At 54.1% G+C, this 12796-nt stretch overlaps 1 protein-coding gene across 1 annotated transcript; it reads right to left on the bottom strand.

Moving 5' to 3' along the window:
* Nucleotides 1–985: 985 nt before the first annotated feature.
* SIPA1 (signal-induced proliferation-associated 1) lies at nt 986–12768 on the bottom strand. The gene is made up of 16 exons (XM_080913267.1): nt 12706–12768; nt 9593–10396; nt 8922–9049; nt 8661–8837; nt 5876–6050; nt 5396–5499; nt 4980–5137; nt 4266–4875; nt 3702–3976; nt 2366–2584; nt 2166–2277; nt 1976–2084; nt 1794–1895; nt 1656–1710; nt 1388–1466; nt 986–1307 (listed from the first exon to the last, which is right to left on the bottom strand). Exons 2-16 carry the CDS (start codon nt 10263–10265, stop codon nt 1161–1163), a joined length of 3123 nt encoding a protein of 1040 aa, XP_080769393.1. The 5' UTR covers nt 10266–10396; nt 12706–12768; the 3' UTR covers nt 986–1160.
* Between the last annotated feature and the right edge of the window lie 28 nt (nt 12769–12796).

Below are 12796 nucleotides of genomic sequence, written 5' to 3'. Positions count from 1 at the left end.
GACTGAGTGCCATCAACCTCTATAGTCCCATAGTGACTAAAATGAGGGTGAAAGTAGCTGAGTACAGCGTGGATTCTTCTGCTCCCTGGCTGGATACAATGTATCTGCTCCCACTAAGACTTCTCCACCATCATGGACTGAATCCCCTCAACGCAGAGCCAAAATAAAAACCCTCTTCCTTATGCTGGTTTTTTTTTTTTTAAACTTGTTTCATTTTGTTGGTCTGTATTTTATCCCAGTAATAAAAAAGTATGTTCAACCAGGAAAAGCTAGGTCACATGTAAGAACTGCTGATCTGGGATCCCTAGTGTACCTCCCATGGCCCTTTTTGACCCAGTCCAAGCCTCTTTAACCCTGGATTCCTTTATGTACCCTAATTTCAACCCAGTGGCCCCTAGAGTGGTCCTCCTGGAATAGCTGACATTTGCTGGTGAACTCAGTCCTCAGATTAGGCTTCCTTGTGCTCATGTCCCATACTGTTACTTGACCACACTTATCCTGTCCTCTCCCAGGGTCTGGGCTTCAGCAGAGGAAGCCCTAGGCAAAGGCTGATGAGGCACTGGGGCCTGGATTAGGTTATCTGGTGGTAGAGTCAATGATGCTCTGAAGCTCAGCTCAGTGGGGCCAATTTAGGGACTCCATACAGCATGGCCAGAATCCATCCCTTCCTTGGCCTGCTCCACAGCCTTCCTGTATTCCTACTTCTGCTCTAAAACAGAGAGGCATGAATTATGGCCACCTGCCTTCCAAGAGGACCCAATAAATGAAGAGGGGCCAAGAAGTATTCTATTCTCCGAGCCCCCACCCTCTGCTTTGTGCCAGACTAGTGCTAAGTCAATGTTCCTGGGACCTGTCCTTACAGTTTCTAGAAGCTTCATATGACCTTGGGGGGCAGTGACCTCCCTCCTTCATATCTTGAACACACAAACACAAATAGTTGTTTGGTTTTTTGTTTGTTTGTTTTAAACTCTGATGTCCTCTTTTCTATACAGAATATTTACAAACAGGGACAGGTATTAGCCACCAAGTGGGCTAGGAAGTTGGGGCAGTGCTTAGACGCGCCTCAGTGCAGGGAAGAAGTCCTGAGGAAAGGTACTAGTATGAACCAGTTGCTCTGAGGGGCCAGGTAGTCCCAAGCAGGTCCAGATTCAGACTGGGACTCAGGCCAGGTCAGTAGTGGGTGAACCCAGCTGCTTAGAGGCCAGGAGCAGGCGGGTGGCAGCATTCTCGGACTCCGCGAGCAGCCTCTGGTTGTTGTGTCTGAGGCTCCGAACCTCTTCCTCCAGGGCTGCCCTGTCCGCCTTCTCCTAGGTTGAGGAACCGTAGTCGGTAGTCAGAACCCTTTCCAGGGGCAGCCCTGTGCTTCCCTGTTAGGCTCTCTCCTCACCTTCTGCAGATCCTCCTGAAGCCTCCTCAGCATGGACTCTAGGTGAGAGACCTTTTCTGACAAGCTCCCGGGTTCTGGCCTGAGGACATGAGGTCAGAACTCAGAGGAAACACTGCAGGCTCCCAGACACTCCTGACTGATAATGAACCCAACCCTGTCTTCTGGGACTTAGGTATCTATGGAAACAGAGTCTAGATAACATTCAACTCCAGTGGGCAGGCAAGGAAGGGGACACACACACACCACAAGGTGAGGATGGAAACCTTACTCAGAATCACATTTTGAGGCTTCCTTGGGGTCTCCACCCTCTGGGACAGGCTGCCCTATGGGAGAAAGAGACTGTGGGCAGGTCTGAAAGGGACACACAGCACTCCGCCTCCTCTCCCCTGGGCCCTAATGGCCTCACCCTCCCGGGACAGTGACTCCAGAATTGTGTTGCAAGTGGAGGCGATCTCTGAGATGGACTGCCACTCATCCTCCAGGGTCTCACTGCCGGCTTCTGACATAACTGTGACAAAGGAGAAAGGCTCAGGGGGAGGGGCTGGAACTGTCTCCTCCTCCTGCCCTAGTCCCTGGCTCCAGACTCACTCTTACTGATGGAATTCCGCAGAGACAAGGTTCTGGGCAGGATGGAGGCCCTCAGTTCTGGTGTGGAGTCACTGGTGTCTTCATGGCTACTGGGGCTTCCCGACTGGTCCTGGGGGCATAAGTGAACAGCAAGGCAGTAACACCCAATGTCACCTCTACAATGAATCTCTAGAGCCTTGTTTCTGCTTACCTGGGAAGGGAGTGTCTCTCTGTCAGTACCAGGCGCTGATGGGTTGGCAGTGGTGACAAGGAGGAGGTCTGGAGTGGTGTTAGGCAGGATTGGCACCTCATCAGACATGGAGCTAAGGAGGGTAGGGGTGGCTAAGAACTGAGAGCTGTTTCCCTAAAGCTGTGCTCCCAAGTCCTAAAAGGCTGGCCCAGAGGGTGTACCTTCGAGGTGACAGGGAGTTGTGGCTGTGCAGGAACTCTGTCCTCTCCTCAGTCAGATCCCCAGGCCCTGGAAGACTGCTACTGTCCTTCAGGCAAAACTGTAGCAGCTGCTTCCCAGGGGGCAACATGACCAGCTTCACAGTTTCATCTTGTACTGGCTCTGGGACCCCGCGCCGGCTGGGTTCCTTCAGAGACAGCATATACAGCTCTGAAAAGCTCCTGGAGGATGGGGGTGGCTCAGCATCAGGTAAGGGCCCTCAATCCACTCCACAGCATCCACCCCATCCAAAGTACTGCCAGAGGCTACCAAAAGGAAGAGGGCTCCAGGCTTCCTCCTATCAATGTTTGTCTGCTACAGAGCACTGTCCAGACTCTGTAGCAGAGAAATATCACTGCTAACTTGTATCCATAGCTGTCCCATGGGTCCTAGGCAGGTCACTCTGTTGGGTTTTTTTTTTTTTTTTTTTTTTTTTTTTTTTTTTTTTGGTCAAACATATGTAACAGTACTTTAAGCAGGCAGTGTGAGTTTAAACAATGTAACGTAAATTGATTAATATCCACAGTGCAATGCCTGCAGCCAAATCCAGCCTATGCTTCTTCTATTGGCACACACACCAGTTTTTGAAACTCCTATCTGCCAAGAATAGTTTTTAGATGTCTTAAAATATAATTTATGTGTATTTGTGTGTAGCTGCCTGTGGAGACCAGAAGAGGGCACAGGACTCCTGGATCTGGAATTACATACAGGCTGTTGTGAATCACCATGTGGGGCTAGGAAGCCGACTCAGTTCCTCTGCAAGAGCAGCAAATGCTCTTAATGGCCAAGCCACCTCTCTAGCCTTAGGTTTTGGATGTTTAAATAATGGGAAGATCTTAATGGAGTATTCTGTAACGTAAAAATTACAGTCTGAGCAAGCATAACGTGAATTTTTTGACCTTTCATTGGATTTACCAGCAAGTAACCTCTTCACAAGATAAAGAGCAACTATCTCAAATCCCTAAATTCCAGCCTCCGTGGTTTTAGAAGAAGCTCGGGTACACATTCATTCATTTTCCAGTAACTGTGCCAGAGTAGTGGCTCCAAAAGCCTAAAAATATCTACTATTTGGGGCTTTATGGGGAAAGTTTGCCTATACTGGGTTTAGGATAGGAAGTGACCAATTGGTGTGTACTTGGGATGGAGCAGCTAATATCTTGAAATAATAGAAAGGGCTATTTGACCTTTAGAGAGGGAAAGCACGACCCTAAACAGTTTCAAGTCTAGATGAGTGAAAATACAGAATCCAGCAAAGTCCTTTTACTCCCCCCAACCTCGTTCTTCTCCCAGTCCCCTGACCTTCGCGGCCGGCCGCTTTCGTCTGGAGGCAGGACCGTGACGCAGACCTTGGGCGCAGAGCGCAGCATCTGGGCAGCAGCTTCTGGACCCAGCTTGGGCAGCGTCTGGCCGCAAACTCGCAGCAGACGCGCTCCAGGCCGAAGCCCTGTGGTCTCCGCGAACGTGAAGCGCTCCACGTGCGTGATGAAACCCTCTGCATCTACCTCGAAGCCCAGGCGACCTTGGCCATCTCTGGGCAGGGCTAATTCTCTGGTCTCACAGCCGCGGCTCACCAGCTGCAGGGAAAGGTTGGATGAGAGGAACCCTTGAGGGCGTGGCTTTCCAGAGGCCACGCACTGGGCCCACCCCCGGCCTTGATTTACTTAATGCGGCAAGCCCGTGGAGCCCTAGCGACCCACCTGATAATTATGTGTTCAAATTGGAGACGCTGAGATTAGAAGTCACTTGTGCAAACCCCTTTCCCCACCACCGCCATAGAAGCCTAACGGAGTTTCCAATAGGTTCCACCCCCGATACTCACCAGTCCTGGGGAGGCCGGCGCCTTAGTTTTGGACTCTGGCTCACCTGCAGACGTGCCACGACTTCGCCCACGGCTTGCCCTGGAGCCCCGTCGAGCCGTAGTGTGATCGCTTCCCCGCGCCCGTGGTACAGATCAAGTTGGTGGTCTGAGAAGGTCCAGGCCAAAACATCACGACAGGCACAGTTGAAGACTACTCGGCCATCGCGAGGTGCCACCAGCACCAGCGTCTCTGCTGAGATGCCCAACAAGCAGGGCACCTCGGAGTCGTCCGGGCCGCCCGTTTCAGCTCCCGCTGCGACCCGCGCCCCTGGAGCCGCGCGCACACCCCACATTAGCGCGCCCGCCGCCTGCAGCTCCGCGCCTGGGCTCCGTGGGGTTGCCCGGCGCCTGCCCCCGAGAGATGGCAGGCCGAACCGCGAAGCCGAGTCCAGCGAAGTAGTGGTCACTTCATTAGTAGCCAGGTCCTGCAGGTACTGTTGGCGTGTGCGTGTAGCCATGGCGTGGAACTGGCGTGCATGACCAGCCGCTTGCTCACCATTGAGTGCCTTGGCCAACAGAAAGGCCCGGAAATCAGCATTGGCTGGAAAGGGGCCTCCGCCTTCTGGCAGCGCCGGCCCGAAGGCAGGAGTGTCCTGTGTGCGGCTCACTGCCACCCTGCATGGAGGAAGGCTGTAGTGAGGGAAGAGAGGCGGAAAGGGGCGGGGAATGTGCCCAATAATTGGTGCCTTTGGGAGGCCTGAGATCACCCTAGCACCCACCTGTATGAGGTGTGTGGGGTGCAGGGAGCATGCGCGCGCACCACCAAGAAAACGTGCTGGAAGTGAGAGCGGATAGTCGTGGGACAGAAGGGCTTGCTACCCGGCTCCTGGAACACGATGGTCACGATATCGTTGCCGATGTGTCGCTTCCTCAGGAGCTGGGGGGGGGGTTAAAGATAGCCAATTAGAGATGAGCCTTGTGACCCCCCCATCCCTCACTTAGGCATGGCAAAAGCACCAGTGGTTCTTCACCTGTGCCTTGTAAAGGCCTGAGGGGAGGGTATTTGGAAGGTGGTCCCACTAGAGGGGCTGGCTGTTGGGTTCAGTGGAGCTTGCACCAAGGTTCTGACATCACTACTCAAGCAGCACCCTCCATAGCTTCCCAAAAGTCTGGCCTGTCCCAACCCCTCGCACACCTGTTGCTGGTTATTAGGCGTGTAAGGCAGCATCGTGGACACGTGAAACATGATCTCATGGTCTTGGTAGGTGGTATAGAGTGAGTGTGTGCCCGTGGAATCCGCTGTAGCCAGACCATTGGGGACACAAAGAGAACATGGGGAGTGTGGGTGATTTCAGTGAGTCCTCTTGCCTGAACTTACTTCTGTCTATGCCCCATCAGTTGTGGACCACCCTATCAAGCCACCGTGCCCAGGCCACAAAGTCCTTGGAAAATCCCCTCCCATCTCCCACAGGCTCCAGCACCACACCGGGGTGAAGGGGAATCAGAACAGGGTGCTGAGATAGAACAAACCCAGAAGTAGGACAATCTTAGAGAGAAGCAGAGCGCTGGATTGCTGTGGGCAGCTTAGACCCCATCCTCAGCCCCAGCCACCACAGACTAAGGAGTGCTGACAAAGTTCTGCCCTGCACCTCCAGTCCCTTCTGAGGGGCCTCACTTTTGGTATCCAGCTGGGCCCGGTAACTCTCAAAGCCTTTGAGTCGAACCACATCACCCAGCAAGGTCAGGAACTGCATGAAGGCTGCCCCGGCCTCCTGGTTGTTGTACATCTCTTCCTCGGAGCCCTGGCCAGCCCGGCAGTACAGGATGCCCACCTTTCGTTGGAAGCTCAGCTGAGGGGGTCATGGACAAAGAAGACAAAGGCTTCAATACCCTGCCAGCCCCACCGTGCTGTAGAGAATGGGGGCTGGGCTGCCCTGGTAGGAACTGAGTCATTTGTGTGTCTTTGCCTATCAAGTGGGGTTCCACCTGCCCCTCTCCTTGTGCTCCTGAGGGCAGGGAGGTCACAGGGAGGGGATGGAGGATTTAATTACTTCTCTAGCAACAAAAGGGATGACTCACAGAAAGGACCCTATACAACAGTGGTGCTCAACCTGTAGTTGTGACCCCTTTGAGGGTCCAATAGCCCTTTCACAGGGGTCACGTATCAGCAGAGATCCTGCAGTTCAAGTATTTATGGTACTGTTTCTAAGGGCTGCAAAATTACAGTTATGAAGTAGCTTAACAGTTTAATGGCCAGGGTCACCACACCACGAGGAACTGTAATACAGTAAAGGGCTTCGGGGTTAGGAAGGTTGGGAACCACTGCTGAGCACAACTTCACTCCCAACAACATCCACATAGCCTCCTCCTCAGCTCAAGGCCCCAACATGCTCCCCTCCCTCAACTCCAACATACCCTCTGAGGTTTGGAGCCATTTCTGTTCCCTTCCTGTTTGCCTTTTTGATAGGGTGTGATACATAGCCCAGGCTGTACTTAAACCCACTATACAGCTAAGACTAGCCTTGAACTCCTGAGCTCCTTGACTGTGTCCAAATGCTGGAATTCTAGACATGTACTTGCATTTTTTTTTTTTTTTTTGAAACAGGGTCTTGCTATGTAGCCAAGGCTGGCTTTGAATTCAGCTGCCTAATATGGGGATTACATGTAGACACCACTCTGCCTGGCTTTTCTGCATACTTTCTTCTAGCGTTTTCCAGCTGCAGATAGATATGCCCTTCTGACCCCATTGAAGTAATCTCATCTCTCAGTTCCAGCTCTCCCCTCCCTCCTTCATAGCCAACCTTTACAGCTGAGAGCTTGCCTAGCATGCCTGAGGTCCTGGCTCCTGTACCTCAGGGAGTTGTGTGTGTGTGGGGGGGTGCAAACAACAAAACCCACAACTCCCCCTGTAGACCATTTATATATGGCCTTACCTGGCACTCTTTTGGCACCGTTGGCCCTAGTATTGGAGGACAACAAGAACCTCATCGTCCTGGAAACTCTCCACCCATGTTTCCCTCCACATTTTGTAGCTTCTCCCCATGGCTGCTTCCAGTTCAGATCCTTTCCCCAAACTCCAGTCTGGCTCACCAGCTGCAGGTGCCCCCCCCCTTTTTTTTTGAGACAGAGTCTCTACATAGCCCCGGGGTATCATGAAACTATGTAGACCAGGCTGGGCTAGAACTCACAAAGATCCTCCTGCCTCTGCTTCCTGAGTGCTAGGACTAAAGACAAGCACCACCACACCTGTCTCTTTCCAGTATCTTGACCCCTCAACCACAATGTCTCTGCCCTCTGCCTTCTCTCCCTCCTTCAGTCCCTGGGCCCACAACAAAACATAACTCCCAAGGGCTGAGAAGCTGGGGATGTCAACCTTCCTCACACTTTCCCGTCAGTCACAAAGTGTTAGCCACCTCATTATTACCGGTAACCACCATGACCACCATGTCTAATTTGAACAATAACCACTGCTTTGGGCCTGTTCTTGGTCTAGCCTACGTCCTAGGTTGCAGCAAGAGGGCCACTGTGCCTCTCAGATCTGTCTGTCCTGGGTCCCTCTCTGCCTCTCAATATCTATGACACACACACACACACACACACACACACACGCCTCCCCATGTAAGTCCCACAAGCTCTCTACCCACAGGAAATGTCATGTGACATGAGGCAGAGATCTCTAACCATCATAGTAGAACCTTCTGCTCAGAAAAAAAAAACTTGTGAATCCTGCTTACCCAGAAAACAGGCTCATGCTGGTCTGAGGGCTTACATGTTTTTCAGTGTGAAACTTTGGCTGCTGTCAGTGCCATGTGTGTGGCCGCTAGGGACCCCTGTATTCTTGTCACCATCCTGTATTTCATCAGGGACCCTCTTGCCCATACTTAGATGTCTCAGCATCTGGTCTAGGGCCTGACGCATACCATTAAGGTATGAGATGTATTTGTTCAGTGACCACTGTAATAAACAACACAGGAGAACCAGGGCCAGTTGGCAACTATCAGCATAAGGTACAGGATCTCCGACTAGCACGAGTGTCCTGAAGTGGAACAGGAAGCTCTGGGAAGCTTCCCATATGGGGAGGAGACCAAACGGGCTGTGGGGGATGAAAAAAGAAAGGCAAAAAAAAAAAAAAAAAAAAAAAAAAAGTGAGGGAGCTGCAGAGGTCAGCCAGTACTGTAATAGGGGCCTACAGTCACCTTAGGTTTTTTGTTTGTTTGTTTTTTAATGCAGAGCCTGAGTAAGCCAGGGCTGCAGCCCCAGATTCTGCATTCCTAACATGCTGTGGCTGCTTTACAAGCCTTTGATTAAACACGTCTCCGGTGACCCTAGTTCTTTCTTGAAGTGCTGGAGGTGGATCAGCTCTCCTTAGGTCCTGTCAGATCAGGTCAGGATTAGGGAGACAGAGGAAGTTCAGACCCATCTCCCCAGAAGCTGAGCCCTCCTTCCTCCTGGGCACTCACCACTTGCTCATCTAGAGTAAGCAGCGTGCGCGGCACCTTGGGAGAGGCTGAACCCAGGCGCAGGCAGGTAGGACTCAGCCGTGGAGCCACGTGTTCCAGAAGCTTCCTCGGGGATAGGCCCCTCGGGGGGCCGGGAGGCAGTGCATCCTCCGAGATGGTGCCACGGAGGGTCCGGAGCTAAGGATGGGACGTAGGGACATTCAGTTTGTGTACAGGCTGTGGTGGAGGGAACCCGCCTCGGAGCCTGTAATCCCAGCCCACCTGCGTGGTCCGCACGATGACCCGATAGCTGTGTAGGGTGCCCCCTCCGCTGCCCTCTTTCTCCTCCCGTCGCAGGCTCACTGCCACCGGACCCAGCGCATCATCCAGCCCAAAGAAGTTCTGGTGTTCTGGGGTAGGGGGTTGGTAGGTGGCTTTTCAGTCAAACCCACAGACCACCTATCCCTTCTTGGCCACGCCCACCACAGAAGTACCGCCCTAGGTTCTCTCTCATCAAGCACAGAAGCTGGGAGAAGCTCACTCCCACCCGTTTGCAGTCCCACCTACTTCACACCTTGTCCCCAAGCCTAAGTACTCCTAGGTTAAATGCTGCCCTGCCTCCACCAAAGGTTCTCCCTTTCAAGATACGGAAGCTTCTTTTCCTGCTAATGATGAGAACGGGGTTTCATCACCAGATATGGAAATAGGAAATCCCACTGGCCTCCTGGAGGGTTATGAAGATGAGCCAGATGGAAGGGCACTCCCTGGCTGCAGGTGTGACACCAGGGCTTGGCCTTAGAGAGGTGGTTTTGAGCCAACACAGCCCCATTCAGCTCCTGCTCCTTTTCATAGGGAAAGGACAGTCCAAGAGCCTCCCACTGTATATAGTGTAGACCACAGGGACCTCTGACCCAGACCCTCTCCTGCCTCTCCTAGGCTCACCTGCCCCTTACCTTTGCCATAGAAGTACTTGCGGTAGTAGCCAGCACCCAGATCTGCGTGCTCCAGGCTGTAAGCTGTGGTCCGGGTCTGTGGCTCCTCCAGGACTGACACAGCCGCGTTAGGCAGTGCAGGGGGCACAGGTGGGGATATTGGCCCACCCAGCCCTAGCTCACCCTCACCACCAAGCTCGCTCACAAAGCCAGGTGCTCCGAGCAGTAGATCTGAAGTGGTAGTCTGGTCCTCAGCTAAGGCCGGAGTCCCAGAGTTAGCCTCTGTATGGCTGCCAGTCCCTCGAGGTCGAGGAGCCCAGTCAAAGAGCAAACTTTGCACATCGTAGTGAGCAAACCATCGGGGTTCTAGCACTGGTGGGAAGGTAGGCTCTGGCTCCTCAGCTGGCAACCCCAGCAGTGCCAGTGGGTCAGTGAAGAGCCGAGTAGGGGTAGCAGCAGGGCGGCTGGTATCCTCGTGGCTGTGGGCACGGGCACGGGGACTGGCTGGTGTAGGAGGTCGGACTTCACCAGCATCACTGCCACTGCGCAGGAGTGGGCCCCGAGCTGGCCTTGGCTCAAAGGTATGTGGTGTCAGTGGGGGCCGGGCAGGCTGGCGCAGCTTACGGGCAAAGAGGTCATCGGTAGGTGCAGGGGCCATGCCCCGCCGAGGGCTCCCCACACCGCCGGCCCACATGGGCGTACTCTGTGGGCCTGGCTCTCTGGGGGCCGGGCCGCATTGGTGGGCACGGGTCCTTGGTGCCCAGCCAGAAGGCTGAGGTTTGAGTGGTTCCTGTACTACAGGAGCAAGGGGCTGCTCAGATGGGCCTGGGGAGGAAACAGGAACTCAGGCCCCCAGCCCAGTCTTCCACCACCCCATTTGGCTTCCGGCCCCCTCCGGGACCATCAAAGCTGCTTCCGCTTTCCTGGCCACTTCCTTGTCTGCCTGGGGCTGAAGTTTCCAGCCCCCTCCCAGGCTTAGCACTGGTCAAGGCCGGGGACTGAGCTGTGATGCTTTGCCTCTGGGGGTCCTAGTGACTGGGCCTAGTGGGCACTCGGGCCTCCCAGCTCTCCCCTGTATACCTTAGCTGTGAAACTAGGCCCAACGTGAGGGTTGCCACCACATTCTGGACAGTTTCCACTGGGACGGAAATCAAAGCAGCCACTGGTGTCTGGGTCTTGCCCACTTGACAAAGGGAGGACGTCCTGTCCCCAGAGACCTTCCTCCCTGGCACCTCCCACTTCCTCCAGGGTCCCCAAAGAGCTGAGCACCCAAGGCCTAGACTCAATGCCCTCATTCCGCAGCCTTAATACCTCAAGGTTACAGGGCTCCTGGGGCAGCTGCCGCAGGACAGAAGCCGTGGTGAGAGGACTTCCTACAACACAGGAAGTGGCCCCAACTCAGCCCAGCCCCCTGCTTGGCTCCTATATCCTGAGGAAGGTGCTAGGGTCACAACAGCTCACTCATGGGACCCAAGACACCTAAGTCTAAAGGACAGGACTAATACCTCTCTCCTGAGGGTGAGAGAGGCTAATTCCAACCTGAGGACCCCTGAGGACAGGGAGGTTTGAACCCAGTGGGACAAAAGGTCAAAATGAGGCCCAGTTAAGATGAGCTTGCCTGAATTAGTCCCATGTTCAAATTAGAATGTGAACCTTGTCTCTGAATCTCTAAGGCAGTTCTCAACCTTCCTAACAGTTCTTTAGGCTGTGGTGACCTCACAGACACAAACTTATTTTCACTGCTACTTCATAACTGTCACTTTGCTACTGTTAAGAATTATAGATCTCAAGTGTTAACCCTGTGGAAGGGCTGTTTGACCCTCAAAGGGGTCACAGCGCACAGGTTGAGAGCCACTGAGCCTGGGCTTGGCAGAGCAGCACCTGTCTACTCTGCCCCTGTGTGCGTAGGAGTCAGGCGGCCTTGTGAGGGGAGAGAGGCTCAAGGCCTCACAGGATGTAAGGCTGAAACACCCAAGGCCCCAGGGACCTAAGTGTGAAAATGTGGTGAAGTTAGATTAGGCAGGTGCCAAAGGTGTGAGAAGGCAGAGCCCACCTTGGGTGAACTATGGATGGAGTCAACAGCTGAGGCAGGAGCATGGAGCCCTCACTGCAGGTGCAGGCCTCTGTTGGTAGTGTCATCAAGTGGGGCTAGGCCAGAAGGGGATAGGGAACAGTTCCATGGCACCCCTTAGCTGGGTCTCCAGAATCAAACAAGAGTAGAGCTCCTCCTCCTTGGGATCTTCCGGTCTTACTTTCTCCTAGGACAAACTCTGATGCTGAATGTCTCGCTTGCTTTGAAGACTGCTTGGAAACAGAAAGGGTGAAGCCAACTATGTCCATGTGTGAACTATGCAGGCCCCAGGTCCATGGACCAAGCTATGGGCACATGCAGGCTTGGATTTAGGCCAGAGTGTGGGGAGGAGAGTGAGAGAAACATGAGAGGGGTCTGTGAGGGCCCTTAGCCATGAGCTGAGCTCCGGGAATGTGCGCAGCCCAGCTCAGGAGCTGCCTCTTGTTCTGGCCCTGCCTTAAGGGGTGTACTTGGGCTCTGCCCCCCAGCCCACATCTTCACACAAGGTCCATTGAGGCCAGGACATTCCTTGCAGCCTGTGTCACTGAGGGGGGAAAGGGGGTGCCCCGCCCCCACAGATCCGGAAGGCCTGGCTGCCCCAGGAGGAGGCGCTGGATGCTTCCCAGCACATCTGGAGGTCATGACCCTATTTCTGTTGCCAGGGAGTGCTACAGATGTTTCCTCCCAGGCCAGACCCACTAATGCAAAGGCTGGGAAAGAGGTCACACTGGGAGAAGGGGAGCCCCAGAATAGGGGGAGCCCCACACACTCAACAGCAGGAGCAGTTGCCAGCACTGCTGAGAAAAGTCCAGAACCAATGAATCCACTCAGTGGAGCTATGAATCTGCTCATGCAGAGGAGGGAGTGGGAGCTGCCAGCAGGAGACGGAACACTGGACGTGCTGACTCGGGGCTGGACTGGGGCAGGAGGTTGGGTGGGGTGCGAGTAGTGAAAGCAGCCAATAGTCCCGTTCCTCCCCACATTACAAGGGTTCACGTCCAGGCTACTTTGTTGGGTATCTAGCCCGAACCTGTTGCCTCCCGATCCCTGATCCCGCCAGTACCTCTCCGGCTCTCACTGGACGCCGCTGCCTTCCGCGCCACGGTCCCGCTGCCTGCTCGCACCGCTCCCGGGGCCTCCGCTCCGCCTGGGGG

The sequence above is a fragment of the Micromys minutus genome (genome assembly GCF_963924665.1).
Source record: "Micromys minutus genome assembly, chromosome: 2".
NCBI classification, from domain to species: domain Eukaryota; kingdom Metazoa; phylum Chordata; class Mammalia; order Rodentia; family Muridae; genus Micromys; species Micromys minutus.
Note: the sequence above shows the minus strand (reverse complement) of the source record. Positions and strands in the feature narration are given on the sequence as shown.

What these genes read in the sequence shown, in the direction of transcription:
- SIPA1 (XM_080913267.1), bottom strand. Translation starts at nt 10,265, where the DNA reads ATGTGGGCCGGCGGTGTGGGGAGCCCTCGGCGGGGCATGGCCCCTGCA. An exon ending in TCATCGTGCGGACCACGCAG is followed by an intron (nt 8,838 to 8,921) that starts GTGGGCTGGGAT and finishes TCCCATCCTTAG; the next exon opens with CTCCGGACCCTCCGTGGCAC. An exon ending in CGCCTAATAACCAGCAACAG is followed by an intron (nt 5,138 to 5,395) that starts GTGTGCGAGGGG and finishes CCCCCCCCCCAG; the next exon opens with CTCCTGAGGAAGCGACACAT.